This window comes from Mastacembelus armatus, chromosome 4 (assembly GCF_900324485.2).
Source record: "Mastacembelus armatus chromosome 4, fMasArm1.2, whole genome shotgun sequence".
In the NCBI taxonomy this organism is placed as follows: domain Eukaryota; kingdom Metazoa; phylum Chordata; class Actinopteri; order Synbranchiformes; family Mastacembelidae; genus Mastacembelus; species Mastacembelus armatus.
The window spans coordinates 12,251,667-12,277,520 of record NC_046636.1 but is presented as its reverse complement, the minus strand read 5'-3'; the positions used below and the strand labels follow the sequence as shown (position 1 = coordinate 12,277,520).

Here is a 25,854-nt window from a genome sequence, read left to right as displayed (position 1 = left end):
TTGTCGGCTTCAAGAATGATTCATGGTGAATGCATTGTTTGTTCCCTGTACCAGCACTGTGCAGGTTGTTCATAAAAGAAGAATTATATTGTGTTTCACTAACAGCAAAAAAAAAAAAAAAAAAAAAATTTTTTACTTTTTTTACTTAAGTACATTTCAGACCCAGTACTTTATTACTTTTACTGGAGTAAAGGAGTTGAGTCAGTACTTCTACTTTTACCACAGTCTTTTTTCACACAAGTATCTGTACTTCTACTTAAGTATAGAATGTGAGTACTTTTGCCACCTCTGATGTTAACTGATTAGAAGAGCTGCTTTCTGGAACGATCTTTATATAGTTCTTTTTAAATATGTTATGGAATAGTTTGTAGCCTAAATACCCATTATAATGAAACAAATAGATTTGATACCATGAATGGGACGTTTTCTATAGAAAAACCACTGAAATTGAAGCAAAAAGCAACATTTGCTTTAAAAGGTTATGCAAGGACTATTACGTCATTAAACATTGACGGAAGAAAGTCGATCACATGCTGTAGAAAGCTCCAGATCAACATGGCTGTCTGCGTGAAGATACTCAGTGCAGCGAGACAGCTGCACAGAAATGCGGCTCATGTAAAACTAAACTGGCCTAACCGCTCCATATTGACCGACACATCAGTCCTGAACCGACTGAAGCATCCTCGGTTCTACCACATCAACACCGGCTGGTTCTCAGACACTGCCCTCAAAACAAGAATAACAGCTAGCTACCGGGTGACAGCCAGACATCACCGGTGGATGCGGGTCGTAGCCGTTTTCCACGGCCAAACCGAACTGTTAACCCCGACCTATCGACCATACAAGCTTCAAGACAGGACGTTCGGGAATCGATCCAGCGGTGCCGATTTCCCTGGGGAGGACGGCGGGGATACGGCAGGCTCTGGGGGGGAAGAGTCTGCAGGAGATGGGGGAGCGCCGTACAACGGATCTCAGATAACGGCTCTCACTCCCATGATGGTTCCGGAGGTGTTTCCCAATGTGCCATTAATCGCTGTGAGCAGGAACCCAGTGTTCCCCCGCTTCATCAAGATCATAGAGGCAAGAATGTTGTAACCTAACGTTACTTTTGCAGATTTTAAAGATGCAGTGATGATGCAATCTCTGAGCAGTGCCATTCATACTCTTCGGAAACTCTTCAAAACTCTGGGATGTAGAGACTGAATCTACACAGGTTTAGAGGATTAGACTGCTCCTCAAAGTAAGACTGCCTGGCCTTGCCATGGAAAAAATTGATGTGGTTTGTCTGAATTTCGGGATATGATTTTATACTGTCCCAATTTTGCTTGTTCAACATGCAGGAAAACAAGCCCTGAAGTGCCACAATATAACTTAAAACGGATAAAAACTCAAACACCTTGGTCAATAGAACTGTATAAAGCTAAGCAGGCATTTCACTGGTTAAAGACATTAAAATAAAAATAGTTGTATCTCTGTTGCTCTGGTTCAGCTTGGTGTGATCTGAGATGTCATTATGGTTGTCTCAGCTCAGGGGTGTGTGTTTGATATGTTTGGCTTCCTTACAGGTAAAGAACGAAGCATTGATGGAGCTGTTGAGGAGGAAGGTTCGTCTGGCTCAGCCATATGCTGGAGTCTTCCTGAAGAAAGATGATAAGTAAGTCTGGTAAAATACTTCTCTGTTAAAATCAGGTAGGTAGAGCCTGTCAAGGCAAGCTTTCTTTCTCTGTGTGATTAAATGCTCTTCACTCATCTCATAGTCACAGGCTTTTACCTGATTGCAAAACTTCATTTTAATGGGATAGCTGATAACCTTTAATGTAATGTTTAGTCAACATTTATTGGTGTTCACAGTCAAAGCTTTCTAGTGAAGAATGTATTTGTCACTGAGATTAGTTGGTCTTTAGTAGCACAATCACTGCAGTACTATAGGAACTTGATATCCTGTTTCCTGTCCATGCCTGTTTGTGTACTAATGAATGTCCCTGTCTTTTGCAGTAATGAGTCAGATGTGGTGGAGTCTTTAGACTCCATCTACTCTATAGGGTCGTTTGTTCAGATTCATGAGATGCAGGATCTGGGAGACAAGCTGAGGATGATTGTCATGGGGCACCGCAGGTTAGAAACACTATTGGTGATGGGTAAAATGCACAGTGGTTGGTTGGAATAAAAATGTCTAGCTTTACAGATCCCACTGTTGCCTGCAACTGTTGCAGGCCTCTGATTTGTATAATTTTTGTATTCTGGTCTATCAGGATCCAAATCACAAGACAGCTGGAGGCTGAGCCTAAGGAGGTCACGACTTCCACTGTCTGGTCAGAGTCTGAGTCAGAATCTCAGTCCAAGCCTCCACCTAGACGCAAAGCTAAATTCAGTCATAAGGACCAACCAAGTTCTTTGACGGAGCAGACAGAGGACAAGGTGTGTAACATGACCCAGGAGCTCTTAAGCAGTGCTCAGACAAACGGTGATCCTGGAAAAACCAGCAAGAGGAAGTACACTGTAGAAAGTAGGCAACTGAAGAAATCACACTCCTTGGTTTGGATTTCTCACCAAAACCACTTCGTCAGAACATATCAATGCACGCTGCCTGACTAATGAGGAGAGAAAACACAGCATTTCTCATTTCTCATTCAGATGTAATGCCATTGTTTTGACATTAATTCAGGCTTGGAATTTGACTCCATCCATGGCCACTCTGTAAATGCAAACCAACAGGCTGGTAATATGTGCTGATCTAACAGGTAGCCGACTAGTTTTGGATTTGGCCGCTATGTTCATCTGAGAGGAAAATTATTTAGATTGCCAAATATTTGTGTTTTGTAATGACCAACAAGTAGTCTATGTGAATATTAAGTTCTCAGTGTATGTACAGTGGGTACGGAAAGTATTCAGACCCCTTTAAATTTTTCACTCTTTGTGTCATTGCAGCCATTTGCGAAAATCAAAAGTTAATTTTATTTCTCATTAATGTACACTCAGCACCCCATCTTGACAGAAAAAAAACAGAAATGTAGAAATTTTTGCAAATTTATTAAAAAAGAAATACCAAAATATCACATGGTCATAAGTATTCAGACCCTGTGCTCAGTATTGAGTAGAAAGCACTCTTTTGAGCTAGTACAGCCATGAGTCTTCTTGGGAATGATGCAACAAGTTTTTCACAGCTGGATTTGGGGATCCTCTGCCATTCTTCCTTGCAGATCCTCTCCAGTTCTGTCAGGTTGGATGGTGAACGTTGGTGGACAGCCATTTTCAGGTCTCTCCAGAGATGCTCAATTGGGTTTAGGTCAGGGCTCTGGCTGGTCCAGTCAAGAACGGTCACAGAGTTGTTCCGAAGCCACTCCTTTGATATTTTAGCTGTATGCTTAGGGTCATTGTCCTGTTGAAAGATGAACCTTTGGCCAAGTCTGAGGTCCTGAGCACTCTGGAAGAGGTTTTCTTCCAGGATATTCAATTCAATTCAATTCAATTCAATTTTATTTGTATAGCGCCAAATCACAATACAAATCATCTCAAGGCACTTTACAAAAACTAAAACTAAAAACCCAACAATTCCCTTATGAGCAAGCACTTGGCGACAGTGGAGAGGAAAAAACTCCCTTTAACGGAAGAAAAAAACCTCCAGCAGAACCGGGCTTAGTTTGGGCGGCCATCTGCCTCGACCGGTTGGGGTGAGTGGATAGAGCAGAGAGAAAAGAACAGCAACAATAAACAACAAATAGACACTGCAAGTTGGTGGGGCCAGTAACTGCACATCAGCGATAAACAGCTCCAGGACCAGGGACACCTGCAGAAGGTACAGAGAGAGAGAGAGAGGGAGGGAGAGAGCACAAACTAGGGGAGAGAGAGCACAAGGTTAGTAACATTCAATGGTGGAATATACATGAGGTGGGAGAGAAGGGGGGGGGGGGGTAGGGTAGGGGAGCGGAGCTCAGTGCACCGATGGTCCTCGGGCAGTCTAGGCCTATAAGCAGCATAACTAACTAAGGGATGGTTCAGGGTTGCCTGAAGCCAGCCCTAACTATATGCTTTGTCAAAGAGGAAGGTTTTAAGTCTAGCCTTAAAAGTACAGAGAGTGTCTGCCTCCTGAACCCAGGCTGAGAGCTGGTTCCACAGGAGAGGAGCTTGATAGCTAAAGGCTCTGCCTCCCATTCTGCTTTTGAGAACTCTGGGAACCACAAGTAGGCCTGCACTCTGAGAGCGAAGTGGTCTATTAGGATAATATGGTACTATGAGGTCTTTAAGGTATGAAGGAGCTTGATTATGAAGGGATTTGTATGTGAGAAGAAGGATTTTAAATTCTATTCTATATTTTACAGGGAGCCAATGAAGAGAAGCCAATATAGGAGAAATATGATCTCTCTTGCTAGTTCCTGTCAGGACTCTGGCTGCGGCATTCTGGATTAATTGGAGGCTTTTTATTAAGATATTAGGACATCCAGATAGTAATGAGTTACAGTAATCTAGCCTTGAGGAAACAAATGCATGGACTAGTTTTTCTGCATCATTTTGAGACAGGATGTTCCTAATTTTGGAAATGTTGCGCAGGTGAAAGAATGCAGTTCTAGAAATTTGTTTTATGTGTGAGTTAAAGGACATGTCCTGGTCAAAAATAACTCCAAGGTTTTTTACAGTAGTGCTGGAGGCCAGGGCTATGCCATCTAGAGTAGCTATAATTTTAGAAAAGTTATTTCTGAGATTTTTAGGCCCAAATATAATGACTTCTGTTTTCTCCGAGTTTAAAAGTAAAAAGTTACTGGTCATCCAAGCCTTTATGTCAGTTAGACAGGCTTGAAGTCTGGTTAACTGGTTTGTGTTAACAGGTTTAATAGATAGATATAACTGAGTGTCATCCGCATAGCAGTGGTAATTAATAGAGTGCAGGATATCTCTGTACTTGGCCGCATTCATCTTTCCTTCAATTGCAACCAGTCGTCCTGTCCCTGCAGCTGAAAAACACCCCCACAACATGATGCTCCCATGCTCACCATGTTTCACTGTAGGGATTGTATTGGGCAGGTGATGAGCAGTGCCTGGTTTTCTCCACACACACCGCTTAGAATTAACGCCAAAAAGTTCAATCTTGGTCTCATCAGACCAGAGAATCTTATTTCTCATAGTCTGGGAGTCCTTCATGTGGTTTTTGGCAAATTCTCTGCGGGCTTTCATGTGTCTTGCACTGAGGAGAGGCTTCCATCGGGCCCCTCTGCCATAAAGCCCCGACTGGTGGAGGGCTGCAGTGATAGTTGACTTTGTGGAACTTTCTCCCATCTCCCTACTGCATCTCTGGAGCTCAGCCACAGTGATCTTTGGGTTCTTCTTTACCTCTCTCACCAAGGCTCTTCTCCCACTATTGCTCAGTTTGGCTGGACGGCCAGGTCTAGGAAGAGTTCTGGTCGTCCCAAACTTTTTCCATTTGAGGATTATGGAGGCCACTGTGCTCTTAGGAAAGGGTCTGAATACTTTCCGTACCCGCTGTATATGTGTCTGTCTGCCACTGAACTAATGTAATGTTAGCGCTGGGCTTATATTATACATTGACTAAAATTACAGCTTTCAGAAAAAAGTATTGTTCTAGACAGAAAAATTGGTCAGGCTATTTTCAGCTCTGCGGCTGCCACAGATTACAAATTGTTATCTTTATGTTATCTCTCACCAGCACAGTGCTTTTAATTAATTCTTTGCCATCAGAATGAAAAGAGAAATTTAAGAAATGTAACAAAAAATGCCAGAAAGAATGAATCACCATTTTGAGGGCCTCCAGCCCCATGGCATATTTTAGCTGCTTTTTTTTTTCATGGTATTTGTATTTGTGTTTCTGATTCAGTCATACTGTAAGTATGCAAATATCATTACCAGCAGTTTTTCTAGCAGTTAAAAAGATCAGGTTACTGTTGGGTTTGTGTACTGCTCACTTGCTTTCTTCTTCAGTTTCTTTCACTTCCCTCAGTTCACTCAATCTGGCTATTGTTGTTGACCCTATTCAATTCAATTCAATTTTATTTGTATAGCGCCAAATCACAATACAAATCATCTCAAGGCACTTTACAAAAACTAAAACTAAAAACCCAACAATTCCCTTATGAGCAAGCACTTGGCGACAGTGGAGAGGAAAAAACTCCCTTTAACGGAAGAAAAAAACCTCCAGCAGAACCGGGCTCAGTTTGGGCGGCCATCTGCCTCGACCGGTTGGGGTGAGTGGATAGAGCAGAGAGAAAAGAACAGCAACAATAAACAACAAATAGACACTGCAAGTTGGTGGGGCCAGTAACTGCACATCAGCGATAAACAGCTCCAGGACCAGGGACACCTGCAGAAGGTACAGAGAGAGAGAGAGAGAGAGGGAGGGAGAGAGCACAAACTAGGGGAGAGAGAGAGCACAAGGTTAGTAACATTCAATGGTGGAATATACATGAGGTGGGAGAGAAGGGGGTGGGGGGTAGGGGAGCTCAGTGCACCGATGGTCCTCGGGCAGTCTAGGCCTATAGCAGCATAACTAACTAAGGGATGGTTCAGGGTTGCCTGAAGCCAGCCCTAACTATATGCTTTGTCAAAGAGGAAGGTTTTAAGTCTAGCCTTAAAAGTATAGAGAGTGTCTGCCTCCTGAACCCAGGCTGAGAGCTGGTTCCACAGGAGAGGAGCTTGATAGCTAAAGGCTCTGCCTCCCATTCTGCTTTTGAGAACTCTGGGAACCACAAGTAGGCCTGCACTCTGAGAGCGAAGTGGTCTATTGGGATAATATGGTACTATGAGGTCTTTAAGGTATGAAGGAGCTTGATTATGAAGGGATTTGTATGTGAGAAGAAGGATTTTAAATTCTATTCTATATTTTACAGGGAGCCAATGAAGAGAAGCCAATATATATATATATATCACCCTAGTGATAAGAACTTTACATGCTGTTATATCATAAACCCTTTGTGGAACATGACGGCACAGCTGTCCAGCTGATCCATAGTACTATGAGCACAGCTCACCTCTGTGCTTGTTCCTGTTTGTGCTTTATCATTTCTGTCCCCTCATGGGTGTTTCCTGACACTTTATTCTTACTTCCAGTTGCCGCTGCTCACTCCCTGTTCTTCTATTCCACATCTCTTTGTCCAGTCCACCTATAGTATTTTTCGTTTTTCCCCTTAGTATATTTGTCTTGCTTACATTTTCTTCTATCCCTCTCCATTTTATGTTGTTCTTACAACTATCAGCATTAGATCATCAGTGGTGATGGTAGATGTATTTGTAGCTTATATTAATAACTGGGTGTCACTGTCTTTACTGGTCAGATTTCAGAAGCAGACCTGGGTCCAGAGCTTCAAACTTTGCCTTCCTCCAACATTCTGATGGTTGAAGTGGCCAATGTTCAACATGAACAGTTTACTGTCACGGAAGAGGTCAAGGTATAAAGCACATAATGTACCCTATCTGAAGTGGTAAGACTGGTCATTAATATTATGATTTCATTATGATTCTGATTTTGTGGCAGATGTCATAAAAGCAAATGGTCTTAGAAGAAATACTGGTAAACTAAAATATGACTTGTCTGTCCTGCAGGCACTGACATCAGAGATAGTGAAGACCATCAGGGACATCATTGCACTCAACCCTCTCTACAGGTCTGTTCTTACAGTTATTTAGTTGGTCATTTGTTATAGTCTGTGAATCATTCTATATTTGTTTTGTTTCTTAATTACATTATGCCAGTTGCAGGTCTCACTTAACTTGCAGGCCTGCATTAAAGTCAATAATTCATTTCAAATCAATTTTATTTGTATAGTGCCAAATCACAATACAATCTCAAGGCACTTTACAAAAAACAAAAAACCCAACAAATCCCTTATGAACAAAAATCAATGAGAAATATTTGACTCATGTATGTGTTTTGCATTTGGGTCTGCTCTCATGTCTACAGTCACTTATAGGGCCACCTATTGGGCTAAAACACAATTGTAAAGATGAGCGATTGTACACAAACTGGCAATGACAAACTGAAAAAGATATGTTACATAACATCAGTGACTTGGAAATGGTTCATAAAGATTCTTCGCTTAAAAACGTTTAGCCAGGAGTCTTAACTAAAGAGTGATTTAGGACCAATCTTAGAGCAACTCTGAGCAAAAAGACAAAAACACTTGTCTCAGTGAGGAGACAGGGCTGACCCTGTTGCTAGGTATGATGTATCCTTGTGAAGACTGATATATTATAACCCTTTCCTTAAAAAACAGTCCTATTTGTGTATATTTCACCTTAATCACACACACAAGCCTAATCTGTTAGAGAAAAATACCCCTGCTTTTCATAGTTCCCAATGAAATAAACTTATTAATCTCTGAAGGGAAATTCATATAGTGTTGTACTGAGAGTAATACGTAGTAAGTAATAAAAGTGGTCAATAATAGATAAGTGCATCTCTAATAAGATCACCCGCAAACGTTATTTCTGCACATTCTAATTTGTAACATTTGATTCACTCACTGTCATTCAGAGTTTCAAGCACATTTCTTTTCCCTCTTTCTGGCATTTTCAGCTCTGCTTAACAAACTCCTAAGCCTCTTAAAAGTCCCTATCCCTAACAGTTTTCCACACTGGTAGCTCTTTTGAGGCTTAAGGTGCTTTAGGAATACGTTTTGATCTTTACTAAAATATGTTTAAATTTTAAGCGAAATTAACGGAACATACCCACAGTGCTAAGAATTTTCTTAAAATTTTGTCACTAGGGGCTATTCTTTGTGCTAAGAATGTTTATGAATATGCCCCCCCTTTTTCAACTCTATGCAGAGCACAGGGGAGGAATGGAAGGAAAAAATGGAAGAGCAGCTTTAGACTTTGCCACCATTTCTGACATGTAGTCTAGCTGCAGTCTTACGTGAGGCTAATGAGCATATATATTTCACCATGGTGGCTGTAGAAAGGATTAAATTATTGATTCAAGGTGGGACTACTGTCAGTTGTACTCATTTTTTTTTTTGTTTTAACTGTGACTGTTTTTTTTATGTCTTCTGAAATTTGCTCATTGATGTCTGTGTGTTTGTTTGTTTGTGTCTGCGGGCACATCAGAGAGAGTGTCCTTCAGATGATGCAAGCTGGTCAGAGAGTAGTTGATAATCCTATCTACCTCAGCGACATGGGAGCAGCTCTGACAGGAGCAGAGTCACATGAACTGCAGGATGTCCTGGAGGAGACCAGTGTAAGTAGTTCTCTTCAGGACTGCCTTATATGTATGTAGTTGACATTCACCATAAAAACTATTTTGAAGTCCACTCAGGATAGAAGGATCTTTTGACACACAATATATCATGATGTAAATCCGAAGAGTACTTGCCGTGGATAACACTTGAACAAGATTTTATTTTGGCTAAACATACAGTTCCAAATGTAACACGCTCAGTCCACTACCTGCTCAATCTCTGCATGGTTATGGTTATACATTTCATGATCAAAAATGTATTCCGATCCGTGGTCTACAGTCCTTTAATCTTATCTTTTTAATCCTGTTATGGATAGGTCACCGGTCCATCACAGGGCCACATAGAGACGAGCAACCACTCACATTCACTCCTAAGGGCAATTTAGAGTCACCAAATAACCTGACATACATGTTTTTGGACTGTGGGAGGAAAACGGAGTACCCGGAGTAAGCTTATTATGTCAAGCTTATGAATAATTAATTTCATAGACCATCTTCATAATTTCAGGGCACCACATTCTTTGATGGCGGATCAACCAGTCAATTAATGAGCAATGCAGGATGGTAGGGGACACAGAGGGAAAATTTAAAATAGAAACTAGATGTTTTAATGAATTAAACCATCTAGTTTTTTATTACAGTCCAGCCGGCAGGTTTCCAAGAGAGATGTAGGCGTTCCACGAAGTCTTTAGCTGCAGGGCTGGAGTGCGTTCGATGCCATATCTTGCTTTCCTTCTGGCTGCTGCAGGGCAAGTTGCTGCTTCTAATTCTTTTATGTAATAATGTCTTTTATGCAAGAGTAGTAAATTTTCTTTGTGATAGTGTCTCTACGCTCCTTTGCTTGTTCTAATTCTTTGGCTCCCTCTAGGTCTAATTGCTTCTTTCATGATAGGTATTCTGTTGGCCACAAAGGTTTACACACAGTGCCTCATTTGCCATACATTTCAGTACTGTGGTGCTATCTGTCAAAAAAAAATGCAGTCAAGCTGGAGCTTCTTCCATAACATTCATTCATTATCTATACCCACTCATTCCTATTCACAGGGTCACAGGGATCTGCTGGAGGCCATCCCAGCTCTCTTTGAGCGAAAGGCAGGGGCATACCCTGGACAGGTCACAATCCATGCTACAACATTTTGTCTATATTAACAGCTACTACAGCTGCAGTCAATTCCATGCACAGCATAGTGATTTGCTACCCTCACCTTTCCTGTCATGAAAGCACAATACACCTGACCACAATCGTGGAAATGACACCATTCCATACCCTCTCTCACTAGCATCTGAGAAGTGATGCAACTGGGCAGAGGGAATGGTACTTGAAAGCTGCAAAGCTGAGGCAGCTGGGCCATTCACATGTTTCAATGCTGTGCAAGCTTGTCAGGGATTTTCTCGTCCCATGTAAGATTGACCTTACACATCTGCTGGAGCAAGATCTTACTGGGAGCACCACTGGAGCCAAGAATTCCAACAGGTCATATATGGAGTTCATAACTGACAAAACTCCTCTCCTTGTGTTTGCCTTTCTGCTGACATTAACTCTGAATTTGAAGCAATCTGTCTCAACCCACCAGAGTACACTTGGTTCTCTTTCAACAGGGAGAGCTTCTTTGGCTATTTCTAGGTTTCTAACTTCTTTGGCTCCCTCACGTTCTGAAACAACCTTTAAGAAAGTCCTGCTGTTGCTTGTCGATTTAGTAAGATGGAAGCCACCTGAGGCACGCAAGGATGTAAGATCTCTGCTCACAGTGATAGCATCTGTCATTACTTTATGACTTTAAACAGTCAATTTAAAAATTCCTGAGAACTGTGTCAACAGCTTCGGGTGATGATGCAGTTCAATTCAATTCAATTCAATTTTATTTGTATAGCGCCAAATCACAATACAAATCATCTCAAGGCACTTTACAAAAACTAAAACTAAAAACCCAACAATTCCCTTATGAGCAAGCACTTGACGACAGTGGAGAGGAAAATCTCCCTTTAACGGAAGAAAAAACCTCCAGCAGAACCGGGCTCAGTTTGGGCGGCCATCTGCCTCGACCGGTTGGGGTGAGTGGATAGAGCAGAGAGAATAGAACAGCAACAATAAACAACAAATAGACACTGCAGGTTGGTGGGACCAGTAACTGCACATCAGCGATATACAGCTCCAGGACCAGGGACACCTGCAGAAGGTACAGAGAGAACAGAGAGAGAGGGAGAGAGCACAAACTAGGGGAGAGAGAGAGCACAAGGTTAGTAACATTCAATGGTGGAATATACATGAGGTGGGAGGAGAGAAGAGAGGGGAAGAGAGGGGAAGAGAGGGGAAGAGAGGGGAAGAGAGGGGAAGGGAAGGGAAGGGAAGGGAAGGGGGGGGTTAGGGTAGGGGAGCTCAGTGCACCGATGGTCCTCTAGGCCGATAGCAGCATAACTAAGGGATGGTTCAGGGTTGCCTGAAGCCAGCCCTAACTATATGCTTTGTCAAAGAGGAAGGTTTTAAGTCTAGCCTTAAAAGTATAGAGAGTGTCTGCCTCCTGAACCCAGGCTGGGAGCTGGTTCCATAGGAGAGGAGCTTGATAACTAAAGGCTCTGCCTCCCATTCTGCTTTTGGAAACTCTGGGAACCACAAGTAGACCTGCACTCTGAGAGCAAAGTGGTCTATTGGGATAATATGGTACTATGAGGTCTTTAAGGTATGAAGGAGCTTGATTATGAAGGGATTTGTATGTGAGAAGAAGGATTTTAAATTCTATTCTATATTTTACAGGGATCCAATGAAGAGAAGCCAATATAGGAGAAATATGATCTCTCTTGCTAGTTCCTGTCAGGACTCTGGCTGCGGCATTCTGGATTAATTGGAGGCTTTTTATGGAGATATTGGGACATCCAGATAGTAATGAGTTACAGTAATCTAGCCTTGAGGTAACAAATGCATGGACTAGTTTTTCTGCATCATTTTGAGACAGGATGTTCCTAATTTTGGAAATGTTGCGCAGGTGAAAGAATGCAGTTCTAGAGATTTGTTTTATGTGTGAGTTAAAGGACACGTCCTGGTCAAAAATAACTCCAAGGTTTTTTACAGTAGTGCTAGAGGCCAGGGTTATGCCATTTAGAGTAGCTATAATTTGAGAACAGTTATTTCTGAGATTTTTTGGCCCAAATATGACTTCTGTTTTCTCCGAGTTTAAAAGTAAAAAGTTACTGGTCATCCAGGCCTTTATGTCAGTTAGACAGGCTTGAAGTCTGGTTAACTGGTTTGTGTTAACAGGTTTAATAGATAGATATAACAGTGTCATCTACATAGCAGTGGTAATTAATAGAGTGCTTCCTAATGACATATCCTAAAGGAAGCATGTACAGGGTGAACAGAATCGGTCCTAGCACGGAGCCTTGTGGAACTCCATAACTAACTTTTGTTCGTGTGGAAGGTTCATCATGGACATGAACAAACTGGAATCTGTCCGATAAATAGGATTGGAACCACTTTAACGCTGTTCCTCTGATACCAATCACATGCTCCAGTCTCTGTAATAAGATGTTGTGGTCAATGGTGTCGAATGCTGCACTAAGGTCTAGGAGGACAAGTATTGAAACAAGTCCATTATCTGAGGCTAAGAGAAGATCGTTGGTAACTTTCAACAGTGCTGTTTCTGTACTATGATGTTGTCTTCAGCAGTCCTCCTCAAAGCAAAGTTGGCACAGCTGGCAGATGAAGTACCACCAAAAAGATGCATCGCTATTTTGTATTCTGCTACTTGCTGTGTCACATCATTTACTTGGTTGCAATTGCATCTGTGTCTGCCCTCATTGCAATGTAGTCCTGCCTGAATGTTGTAAATACTCCTATGAGAGGATTTGTAAAGTCCTTGAAGAAGCTCTTGGTTTAGAGAACTTCCTTTTTAGGTAGAAGTACAGTAGAACACTACATTTAGTGTCTTTTTCTGCGGGTGGTATACACCATGATGGGATCTACCACACACTTCCATCCTGACAAGCTAGCTGTGCTTCTGGAACCTTGGCTGCATAACCTTGTTTTATCTGATTGTTCATATAGTCTTTTTATTCTTGGTAAAATTCCTGGTTCTCAATAAGCCTTCTTTAGGCCTGCTGCATCTCTGTTATTTGGTGGTAGGAAAATGAATGTAATAGTGCCTGTTTGTGTGACAAACTGAGCTAGAGACTAAGCTGACATTTTCCTACTATCAGTTGTGAGAACGGAAACTGCCGAAACATAATAAACAATGTATCAAATCTAAATGAATTACTGTCTATTAGACTGTCCTCATCATATTTGCAAATTAGTTTGTCCTCATCCTTTATGTCCTTAAACTGCAACAATTCAGAAACACGTCAGAAAATGTATACTCCGTCTCAACAGAAAGTTCACTTTCTGAACACTTAATTGTGGTGTAGATTTAATTTAAAATAGAAACACATGACATTAGTTAAGCACATGAGCTTCTTAATTTATTCATTTGCTTGGCTCAAACACTTCCATTAATTTTTCTTCATGGAAATCAATGTATTTCACCTACTTTTGCAATACACAGAAAGCAAATACAAAAAGGCAGCAAATCCATCTCACAACAAATCAGTTCAGAATAGTGTGTGTGTGAGTAAAGCAAAGCATTTTTTTTTTGGCATAGTGGGTTAACCATGTTACTACAACTTCTGTGCTCATCATATGATGCACACAGGCCAGAAAAAAGCATTTTCCCATTTAGAATCATAGACAGTATGTATGGTTTCAAGAGAAAAGATTTAAAAGATAACAACTCAAATGCTTGACTTCACTTCTGGTTAACATTCACCTCCGATGAGAGGTGGGAAGCAGCACACTGCTGCTTCCTTAAGCTTTTCAGTATATATGTTTATATCTTTTGAATATTTCATTAAAGCAATAGCATGTGAATTGAGTTCAAAGTACATGGGCATTTAATACAGTGAGGGGAAAAAATTTTCATCCCCTGCTGATTTTGTACATTTGCCCACTGACAAAGAAATGATCAGTCTATGATTTTAATGGTAGGTTTATTTGAACGGTGAGAGACAGAATAACAACAAAAAAATGTGAATGTTCAAAAATAAAATTAAATAAGTATTTCACCCATTAACCACCAGTGGTGGAAAGTAACAAAGTACAAATACTTCGTTATTGTAATTAAGTAGATTTTTCAGGTATCCGTACTTTACTTGAGTATTTATTTTTCTGATGAGTTTTTACTTTAACTCCCTACATTTAAACATAAATATCTGTACTTTCTACTCCTTACATTATCAAACAGGCTCATTACGTTTTCAACCTCCGCGGATGACGACACGACGTAAAATTAATTAAATTAAATTAAATTATTTGCTTCTTCTTGAGTCACTCCTTTGTTGCCTTGGCCATGTGTTTTAGGTCATTGTCATGCTGGAATACCCATCCACGGCCTATTATTAATGCTCTGGCTGAGGGAAGGAGGTCCACACTCCTAAATTTGACAGTACATGGCTCTGTCCATCGTCCCTTTGATGCGGTGCAGTTGTTCTGTCCCCTTAACAGAAAAACACCCCCAAAGCATGCTTCCACCTCCATGTTTGACGGTGGGGATGGTGTTTTTGGTGTCATAAGCAGCATTCCTCCTCCTCCAAACACGGCGAGTTGAGTTGATGCTAAGTTCGATTTTGGTCTCATCTCAACACAACACTTTCACCCAATTCTCTGAATCATTCAGATGTTCACTGGCAAACTTCAGACGGGCCTTTACATGTGCTTTTTTGAGCAGGGGGACCTTTCTGGTGCTGCAGGATTTCAGTCCTTCACGCCGTAGTGCGTTACCAATCTTCATCATTCTCATGATCATTGAAACTCCATGAGATGAGATCTTGCATGGAGCCCCAGACCAAGGGAGATTGACAGTTATTTTGTGTTTCTATTTGTGAATAATAACACCAACTGTTGTCACTTTCTCACCAAGCTGCTTTGCAGTGTCCTTGTAGCCCATTCCAGCCTTGTGTAGGTCTACAATCTTGTCCCTGACATCCTTGGACAGCTCTTGGCCATGGTGGAGAGTTTGGAATCTGATTGATTGCTTCCGTAGACATGTCTTTTATACAGGTAACAAACTAAGATTAGGAGCAGTCCCTTTAAGAGAGTGCTCCTAATCTCAGCTCGCTACCTGTATAACCTGTATTACCTGGGAGCCAGAAATCTTGCTGATTGCAATCAATTTATAACTTTTTTTTGAAATGCATTTTTCTGAATTTCTTTGTTATTCTGTCTCTCACTGTTCAAATAAACCTACGATTAAAATTACAGACTGATCATTTCTTTGTCAGTGGGAAAATGTACAAAATCAGTAGGGGAAGAAATAATTTTTTACCTCACTGTACCTGCTGCTGTGTTTTTGCAGATTCCGAAGCGCCTCTACAAGGCTCTGTCTTTGCTTAAAAAGGAGTATGAGCTGAGTAAACTGCAGCAGCGGCTGGGCCGAGAGGTCAGAGTTCTTCACCAGACATGCATAAACTTTACCACCCAGTGTTTCATCACGCTTAATCACTGATGTGTTTGCTCCTTTGCTCACAGGTAGAAGAGAAGATCAAACAGACTCACAGGAAGTACTTGCTACAGGAACAACTCAAGATTATTAAAAAGGTAGAATAGACTGACTGCGGTGTCAGTCCATCTGTGGTGTCACTTCACAAAAAAAAATTTAATCCAGTGTGGTATGTGTATACTTCTTAAAGTTAAAATAGTATACTTTCAGTTCACTTTGTATGTCCTTATCAAAGATATACTGAAGATTTTATTTAAGTATATTTGGCCTGTACTTGTAGTTATACAGCATACCCCTGTGAAGTTGCGGTTCAGAGTTTGCGGCCTCAGTCGTTAGCTGATTTTCTTCCTTAGAACCTAACTAATAATTGTTTGCAGAAACCCATGTAATTTCGCGGATAATATATATAAATATCCTCTGTAATTTTTTAGGGCTTTTTTTGGTGGCAGTAGACAATTTTCATGCATTTTAGCACTAAATTATTAAGAACAATATAATTTCATAATTTAGGTCACTAATTTATTTACTAATAACATATTAAGATGAGTTTGAAATGATGAAATGTTTTAGGAGCATATTTGGTGGCATATTTAGGGTTTAAACTATAAACCACATCCAAAATTTGCAGTTTTTCACAATTTGCGGGTGCTCTAGGAACGTAACACCCGTGAATTTCAGGGGTTTACTGTACTAAAGTATACTTGGCTTAAATTGATAAGAATGCAAAAGTGTTTAAGTGTATTTGGTCTATACTTATATATAATTTTTAAATTGAGCTATACTTAGTATAATTAAGCACTCTTGCCTTATATATAACATTTAGGGCTACAGCGAATCCTCAAGGAAATAGAAGAATTCGATTACAAAAAATCCTCAAAGCAAATTCTTTGCCTCAAGAATTTGTTTAATTACTATCATTTGCATTATCTGACCTGCTCTGCCTAGGGATTATTGTTCCACATGGACCGTAATCACTGTACCAAAAGTTGGCGTTATGGCGAAACTGTCCATAAAAGGCAGAAAATGTCCAAAGTTTGGGATCATTTCAAACTTAAAAAAGATGACAACATGGTGCAATACGTGTATTGTAAAGTAGAAGTGGAGAACCACAACAGTACTTTGTCAGTGCTTCAACATCTGAACAGAAAGCATCTGGTTGTGAATCAGACCGGCTCACCCCGTGGAGCCAACACAAGGTAACGTTATTTCAAGATAACCTGTCATTTCTGTCATGCATTACACTATAGTGTTATTTTTTTAAAATGCAAAAGTCCAATTTTATCTGATTACTCAAGTAATTGCTGAAGTATTCTGTAGAATACTCAACTCCAAACATAATCGATAGCTGCAGTCGTAATAACATTTAAGTATTTGTTGTGTAGTTTCAGCTTGCATAGCTTAAAGTAAATAGTACATGGGTGGAACTGAACCATTAGTATCAAAAGGAGCAAGTCTGCTAAAACATAAATCAGTGCTAATACATAAATCATTCCAACACTGGACTTGTGATATGACCTGTGACTGCCCTTTTGTCCCATTCTTATCAATTTGGTAAAAGTCTTACTTGTGCCTCGAAGTTCAATTACAGTATACTACACAGCATACCACTGTGTTGGGTTCACATTGTTTGATTATGTTCCTTTTAGTTTCCGCGTTTGTAGCAGTGTACTTTATTTTATCTTGTCTTGTATTTAATTAATCTTGTCCACTTATTTTTACCTGTACCCTAAGTGTAACTGCTGTTGTAGGGGAGTTGTTTTTCTGATTACACTGAGCTTTCTATGGCCTTCTTGGGGAAAAAAGGAAGCTGTTAAAAGCCCAAAGTTGCCATAGCTTCCTGTCAAGCTCAGTACTTGCCACACTATAGTTATACATTTTTGAGATAAATTAGTTTAACAGTTTTATACCTAAAGAAATATATATATAAAAGATGTGAATTGAGTTCAAAGTGTACAGGCACTACACACTTACACCTAAAATATACTTTTAGAAACTAAAAACTGAGCCAATTGTAACAAACCTTGAAATAGTACATTACATTGATATTAGTATACTTAGACTTCCATTGCGCTCTCCATAGCCAGAGCACTCAACAGACAGTACTTCAGGTTCAGCGTGGGAGGCATGACTGAAGTGGCTGAGATTAAAGGGCACAGGTTTTGCAAGCCTATCCTGCCATTATTAGTGAGGCACATTATGATAGTTGACATCGTCCGTGCTATTTGCAGAATGAGTCTTGGGCAGGTGTGGTAGAGGCTAAGGACAGCTAATATCAATTTAGTATACTTGGGAAATGTACTATACTAAGTATAGTTGTTTTTGCACAGGTAGCAAAAACACTCCAGGGCCTCTATAAACTTGGACCCATGAAAACATTGTGTGTGTCGCTGTTTTCAGGAACTGGGTCTGGAAAAAGAGGACAAAGAAGCAATTGAGGAGAAGTTTAGAGAGAGACTCAAAGACAGGGCTGTCCCTCAGCACATAATGGACGTTATCAGTGAAGAACTCAACAAACTAGGACTTCTGGACAACCACTCGTCAGAGTTCAAGTTGGTCTTATCTATTTTTTTGTTACACTAGTTTGTGAGGGCCTTTCTATAATGACGTTACTTGATCATGAATTCTAGGAACTGTTTCCTAATTTCATGATAACACCCTGGCATTTTCCTTTTAGTTCTATATTTAGGCTCACTTATTTCCACCTAGAGTATGCAAAGAATCTGATTGTAATGTACCACAATTTGACACTCATGCTGCCACCAAAAATGAATCCTTTATATTTTGGATACTTCATGAGATTTTCTCTAGCCCCTTAGGAGAAACTAAGACGATGTTCCCATTCCCATTAAACCTGGTGAAGTTAAATTCTGGATAATTGACCTACCTGTACTTGATTAGATACCTTGTGCAGTTGTTGGCCATTATTAAGCATAGTGGGGTTTTGTTTGAGGAAGGCACTAAACTAAATAAATAATAAACTAGAACTCAAGCCATACATACAGTGTGTTTTGGGAAAAAATCCAAGTAGAAACTCTAATAATAGTAATTAGTAATAATTGACAATTTATGTAGCACTATTTTATGTATACACGGATAGTTCTGTTGATAAATGGACATTTCTGTTCTATTTTAAACAGCAACAAACACAACAAATAAACCGCTGTGTATTTCAGTGTAACACGTAACTACCTGGACTGGCTGACCAGCATGCCATGGGGTACCAACAGTGAGGAGAATTTATCACTGGAGAGAGCCAAAGAGGTTCTGGAAGAAGACCATTATGGAATGGATGATGTTAAGAAACGTATATTGGTCAGCAAATGTGCATATCTACCTGTCAATAACTGGAGCCTTTTCTTGAAAAAAAAATGAACTTCATTTTTTTGTTTGTGCAGGAATTCATAGCAGTGAGCCAGCTGCGTGGCTCCACTCAGGGGAAGATCCTGTGCTTCTATGGTCCTCCAGGTGTAGGAAAGACTTCCATTGCGCGCTCCATAGCCAGAGCACTCAACAGACAGTACTTCAGGTTCAGCGTGGGAGGCATGACTGATGTGGCTGAGATTAAAGGGCACAGGTTTGCAAGCCTATCCTGCCATTATTAGTGAGGCACATTATGATAGTTGACATCGTCAGTGCTATTTGCAGAATGAGTCTTGGGCAGGTGTGGTAGAAGCTAAGGACAGCTAATATCAATTCACTGCACCTCCAACTGTTGATAATAGGATATTTCGTGGGAGATTGTTGTGGTTGATTCTGACATCCATCCATCTATTATCTTTACTTATCTTTACTTATTCTGCAGAGGGACATGAGGGTCTGGAATCAATCCACAGAGAAATGATTTCTAAAATGCATTTTTTGTTCGTGTTTTCAGGAGGACATATGTTGGAGCAATGCCAGGGAAAATTATCCAGTGCCTAAAGAAAACCAAGACAGAGAACCCTCTGGTGCTAATAGATGAGGTCAGTTTTATGATGTAATCCTAATCTGTAATCGTGTCACTTGAGTAAGATAGAAATCCATGTCAGATTAACATTAACTGATATGTCAACCCTTTCTATCCCGCTATCATTCCGTTTAAATATTTTCCCATATTTGCCCTCTATTTTTAATCTTTCTATAATAAAAAATCCCACTGGGTGTAATTGATATGTTTGCTACATTCGCTTCTGTTAAAGCACGTGGCAGTATACAGAGCATTAGCTGTAACATCTACAGAACTCACTGAAACGGCACCCGCCAATAAAACAAGTAGAAGAAGAATAGCGATTGAAAAAGAACAACAGCAATTAATTATATTTTACTAACACTCACTCCATCTGAATTGTAAGAATTTGGGGAGCATGTTTTGATACTTCATTTACTTAATATTACAAGGGTAGTGTATTTCGATAGACCAATTTACCCTATCAAATTATGCTCCCAATAGAAAATCATCTTAGATTTTACCACCACTCACTCCATCTGCAGTGTAAGGTTCGCTCGGGGCGAGGGCCGTTCATCGCCGCTTGTGGCTATATTTATGATTATGTTTTTTCACCTCTCAACAGTAGTTAAAGCAGAAGTAGTTCTGCTGACTTACACTTAGTGGCAGGGGATGACATAGTTGTGTTTTTGTAGCAATGCTTTTTTTTTTTTTTTTATGGAGTTGGCTTGGTAGCCCTCTTTTTTCATCTGTGCTTTGGACCAGCAGTAGTGTAGTTTGTGCCCAATGCTAGGCTCAAACCCACAAAACTGAGATTAAGACTCTCATGCTCTACTAACAGAGCTAACACAGCTTTCATTACACTTTGTTAAAAGGTGCAGTTGTAAATTGTGGTAATTCCTGATTACGTTGGGTTTCACCTCATTTTACTTTTTATGAGATTTTTTTAGATTGCCGTTTCTGTCTTATTAGATTGCTACTCATTTTTGGGTTTGTTTATTTGTGTATGTGATAATGTATTGTCTTCTTTGAAAGCTGTAATTCTTCTGTCTTGTCATGTCTTCCTTGCAGAAGAAAGTTGCTAACCTCAATGTTACCATGTTGACTTTATTAGCGTGTTAGCATTTTAACATTTCCTTATTATTAACAGAAAATATAACTAAAGCTGATAGGACAGTTTATAGACATTTGGTCATAAACCAAAATATGGATAGTTCGGTAAAGTGCAAAACTGGCAAACATATGAAGGTCAGGGGTCAGCAAAATTAGTAGAATACATAATTTGGGAATAAATAACTGTACTGAATTTGGTGGCAATCCATCTCGTAGTAGATGCTGAGAATAAGAGGCTGAGTGAAAACTTTGGCCTGATGCTGGCGCTACAGGACAAGTCAGAAGATTGCCAAAGTCAAAAGAATCCCTCATCTGGGAACCATGAATGTTCCTTGCTGGAAATGTCACAATCACTTCATTATTTCAGTAATGTTTTCAAGCTTTTCTTAGTCAAAACATTATATTTGGATTCTTTGACTTCTTTGTATACTGACCCGCTACACTTGGATAAAAGCTTACATTTAACAAAGCAAACTCCTGTTATACAGTACTTACTTTAAGAGTTTTACAGCAGTTTTGCAGAAGCTGTAATCAATATTTTTATATTAACAATGGATCAGATATAATGTTGGTCAAAGTGATGACGCTTCAGAGGACCATCTCCAACTATGGAGAGTAATCTGAAGCTTGTTATTATGGTGTTATGTTGTCACTCAGAGCTAATTCTAATGTGTCTTTCTCAAACCTGTTATTACCAGGTGGATAAAATGGGTCGTGGTTACCAGGGTGATCCATCCTCTGCACTGCTGGAGCTTTTGGATCCTGAACAGAATGCCAACTTCCTTGACCACTACCTGGATGTCCCTGTAGACCTGTCAAAAGTAAGGCTCTGTGCTGTTCCACTGTTCTAGTGAAACACATAAATGCTGTTATAGGTAAGATCTTCCCATTTCTTTCTGCCCAAATAAAGGTTTTGTTTATCTGCACGGCCAATGTGGTTGACACTATCCCAGAGCCCCTGAGAGACAGGATGGAGATGATTAATGTGTCTGGATATGTGGCCCAAGAGAAGCTGGCTATCGCTGAGGTAACACCAAATTCTACCTCTGCTTAGTGAAAATAAATACATTTTAATTTAAACATAAATACAGTATATAATTTTTAATTTTGTGTTATCACTTAGAATTATTTTTAAATATACCTTTCTAGTACATCATGTCTTTAATTTTCATTTCTCTCTAGCGTTACCTGGTCCCTCAGCTTCGCTCTCTCTGCGGTCTGACAGAGGTGAAAGCCTCCATCTCATCTGACGCCCTCAGTGTGCTCATAAGGCAGTACTGCAGGGAATCTGGAGTCAGGAACCTGCAGAAACAAGTGGAAAAGGTAAAATGCTTTAAAGCTTTGCTCTGTTATTAGTAAACAAGAGCTAACATACAAGGCTACTTAGAACAAGAGTTTGGGATCTAATCAGCAGAACAAAGTTAAAGTGTTAAAGAAACTTCTATTCATTTGAAAACCATTAAGTTTGTATGATGGAAGAAATTTATCTGCACAATCACACCAGAAAGTGACATTCTGTCATTCTGTCTCCAAGCAGTACTCCCATCAGTTTTTTTAAAATGGATTTTTCATGTCTGCCAGGTTTTCCGTAAAGTGGCGTACCGTATTGTCAGTGGTAAGCAAACCACCGTGACTGTTACGCCTGACAACCTGCAAGAGTATGTGGGTAAACCTGTTTTTACAGTGGATCGCATGTACGATGTCACCCCACCAGGAGTGGTTATGGGGTTGGCATGGACTGCACTGGGTGAGAAAACCACACATGCAGACATGTTCACGCACAGACCAACCAAAATGTTAATGCACTGAAAGACCGTCTACATTTTGTGCTTTGCTAGGAGGATCAACAATGTTCATTGAGACTTCACTACGCCGTCCCGTTGGAGGAGCAGACCCTAAAGGAGAGGGGTCACTGGAGGTTACAGGTCAGTAAAGAAGATCACAGTCTGAGTCAGTATGCAAGGTGGAGATTAATCAAACAATGCCAAGCACCAGTGTGATATCTTGACCAGATGCTGAATAGAGACCCTGCTAAAGGTACTGGTGATCCTGTACAGGTCAGCTGGGTGATATTATGAAAGAAAGTGCAAAGATTGCCTCAACCTTTGCTAGAGCCTTCCTGATGGGCCAGGAACCGCAAAATCAGTTTCTTGTCAACTCCCACCTGCACCTGCATGTCCCTGAGGTAACCATGGTGATACAAAACTCGAGATAAATGACCTACAGAACTAATTGATTCTTTTTATTCATTTTAACTGTTCCTTAATAATTACTAAGTAGATTTTATTTGTGTAACATTTTCAGAACTGAATTTCCATTATGTGTAAATTTGAAAACCCATGTGAAAGTATCAAAAGAATTACTGGCTGCCAACAATGCTCATTCTGTTGGTCACTTGTTTCTAGGGGGCAACTCCTAAGGATGGACCAAGTGCTGGCTGCACCATTGTCACAGCACTGTTGTCCCTTGCAACAAACCGACCAGTGCGTCAGAATGTAGCAATGACTGGTGAGGTGTCACTGACTGGCAAAATATTGCCAGTGGGAGGAATCAAAGAGAAAACTATCGCTGTAAGTACAAGACACACAGTCAAACCAGGGTCTCAAACAAAGAAATGTCTCAGCTTTTTCATCCCCGAAATACCTTATTTTTTCAATGTATCTCAATCATGCATCACAAGTTGCTGCAGTCATTCACTAATGACTGCAGGTTTATCCTAGCGACAAACCATGATGTAAGTTGGTAAGGGCTGATAACTGAGGTGAGCACTGTAGAATTAAAGATAGGGTAATAAGGAGCTGAAAAAGGGGAGTTGTTATTTCTGTAATATCTAAATTTTATGTGTTTCTGGGAAAATTTTGAAGCAACAAAGTAGTACCATCTCTAACGATAATAAACTTATGTGTAAATAGCTGTTGATAAATATTTGTTTTTACATCTGTGTAACTTGCTACACAATCATCATATTAGACCACAGCAACAGAGTTACGTAGCTGACACTTAACTAGCGACAAAACAAGGAAAACATACATGCATTCAAATGGAAAAATTATCTACAGTGAAACTGTGAATAAGAAAAGTTATACAGCACTCATTTTTAAAGTTGGATGAATAGAGTGACATCTGCTTTGACCTGGACTGACAGAGATGGGAAACAATAAAGCTTTTCCACAATTTGAAAAGGTAACAGTACCTACAAAGTATACAGCAAGACAAAGTCCGCTCCAAAACTGCAGCAGTAGCAGCCAAACCTGCTACCATTAAGCTCGAAGCTGAAGTTGCATGGGAGCATACAAAACTGCTGTTAAAAGCATCCATCAATCACAGTACTGTTTTGTGGTGTTCATGTTCAAGACCTAGCCCTAACAAGTATGACCAAATCAACATTAACTCCTACAGCACTGATAAGATCCCTTGGACCGTGGAATTTGGCTTTCAACAAAGAAGCAAAAGATCTGTCCATCCAGATGCTCTACACAGAAATCAATATAGCTGTCTTTGTCCTGTATGTTTGACAACCCAATAAAATAATGCTGTTTCATAGGCTTTTCCAGTCTGAAAAGAATAACAAAAAATATTTTCAATCAAATTTTTAAATTAAAATTAGATTATTATTTAGTTTTAATGTACCTTGACATGAAATGAACATAGTATGCTCAATGGTGCCTCCATAGAGTGGTCACGGTTACCATCGTAAAATTACACGCTGACTTCAGTTCACCACCTTACCATCCATGTCACCAAATTCCGTCTCCACTGTGTACATACACATGGGTCAGAGTTTACATACAGGTGCACACATCCTCCTGTCAAGTTTGTTTTTTATAGGTCACAACATGATCTACACCCCTTTGAAGCCCTTATTCATGCGTATGCAGTGTTTATAAATGAGGCCCCCAGGTGGGAGAGACCTGAGCACACTGTGCCCTGCAAAGGCTACTTCCAGGCTCTGTTTTGTGAATTGAGTGATGTAGTTTACTGACAATGTGATCAGCAGTTGTTTAACAGCAACATGCTTTTATAGAAGTAATTTTTAACGAATATTAATTTAATTTGTGTACTTTCTTCAGAATACTAACATAATTGTCCTATCTGTCAGGCCCGTCGTGCTGGAGTAACCTGCATCATCCTACCAGCTGAGAACAGGAAGGACTACTCTGACCTGCCAGATTATATCACTCAGGGTCTGGAGGTTCACTTTGTGGATCACTACAGCCAAATCTACCCCATTGTGTTCCCACAGAACCAGTCATAAGCTGTGTTCAACTATAGCCTTAAAACCAAGTCAAGATGGCCCAGGCCTTCTTTCCATGGTATTTCAGAAACCAAACCTGTATATTATCACACCAACACTTTCATACTGGTTGTACTTTGTACAATCCTGTTACTTTTTGACTTTAAATATGCACTTTGGACTCTGAACATCCTACTGTGGAGAATGGCACTACCTTATGTATTCTAAAATTACCAAGAGGGAAAGCTGACTGGATGATCCTTCACATCTAATTCTATTTTAGCCACCGCACAACGCTCCAATGTATGAGGTCCGTCACATGGTAGAGGACAGCATCACTGACCTGAAACCTGAATTGTGGCAACGATGGACATGAACAAAAAAGTGACGGTAAAAGTTAATGATTAATGCTGACCTGGACCATTGAACAGAAGTTAGATGGTGACTGCTGTCAGGCAGCTTCTTTATCCACAGCTCATATTTTACAGGGCTGTGGGTGAATTGTCATATATTTCTTATATTATTTTGAAAAAATGTGATGTGATAGTGTTGAAATTAAACATAATTTAGCTTGGTGTTGTGTTCTGTTCTTTTCAACTTATGAAGAGATTCAGTTTGACACATCTAAGAAGTGCTTTTTTAACAAACATCAGTCTGTCGATCATGAATATTGAAAGAAAACCAGTTAGTTTACAGTATAATGTGTAAGTGAGGTGTTTTGCATTTACACCTGAAACATAGAGATTAGAATTGATTTGTGAAAACGTTTCCCCTTGGAAGACCTGAGTCATCAAATTAAAGAAATTAAAACATTTTAAATACTATATTATTAAAGTGAAGACAAATGTACAGAGTACAGAGGAAAACCTGCCTAGTC

At 40.0% G+C, this 25,854-nt stretch overlaps 2 protein-coding genes across 6 annotated transcripts in view; both read left to right on the top strand.

The window, feature by feature from the left end:
* Window positions 1–25,552, top strand: lonp1 (lon peptidase 1, mitochondrial). 5 transcript variants are annotated; one of them, XM_026323191.1, is made up of 21 exons: window positions 1–25; window positions 1,566–1,654; window positions 1,996–2,115; window positions 2,253–2,418; window positions 7,281–7,394; window positions 7,549–7,610; window positions 9,052–9,181; window positions 15,562–15,645; window positions 15,735–15,803; window positions 18,103–18,254; window positions 18,879–19,017; window positions 19,101–19,279; window positions 19,580–19,667; window positions 21,442–21,564; window positions 21,654–21,770; window positions 21,926–22,066; window positions 22,325–22,490; window positions 22,582–22,668; window positions 22,801–22,928; window positions 23,149–23,313; window positions 24,843–25,552. In XM_026323191.1, exons 1-21 carry the CDS (start codon window positions 23–25, stop codon window positions 24,996–24,998), a joined length of 2,478 nt encoding a protein of 825 aa, XP_026178976.1. In that variant the 5' UTR covers window positions 1–22; the 3' UTR covers window positions 24,999–25,552. The 5 variants fall into 5 exon arrangements, with proteins under 5 accessions (XP_026178976.1, XP_026178975.1, XP_026178973.1 ...); XM_026323188.1 differs by lacking the exon at window positions 1–25 and adding an exon at window positions 260–1,080; XM_026323194.1 differs by lacking the exon at window positions 1–25 and adding an exon at window positions 1,089–1,240.
* The window catches only part of LOC113139733 (leucine-rich repeat-containing protein 24), a 41,160-nt gene continuing 40,543 nt past the window's right edge, over window positions 25,238–25,854 (top strand). The window contains exon 1 of the mRNA XM_026323195.1: window positions 25,238–25,367. Within this exon, the coding sequence (XP_026178980.1) occupies window positions 25,344–25,367 (24 nt within the window). The 5' untranslated portion in view covers window positions 25,238–25,343. The remainder of the gene's footprint in view (window positions 25,368–25,854) is intronic.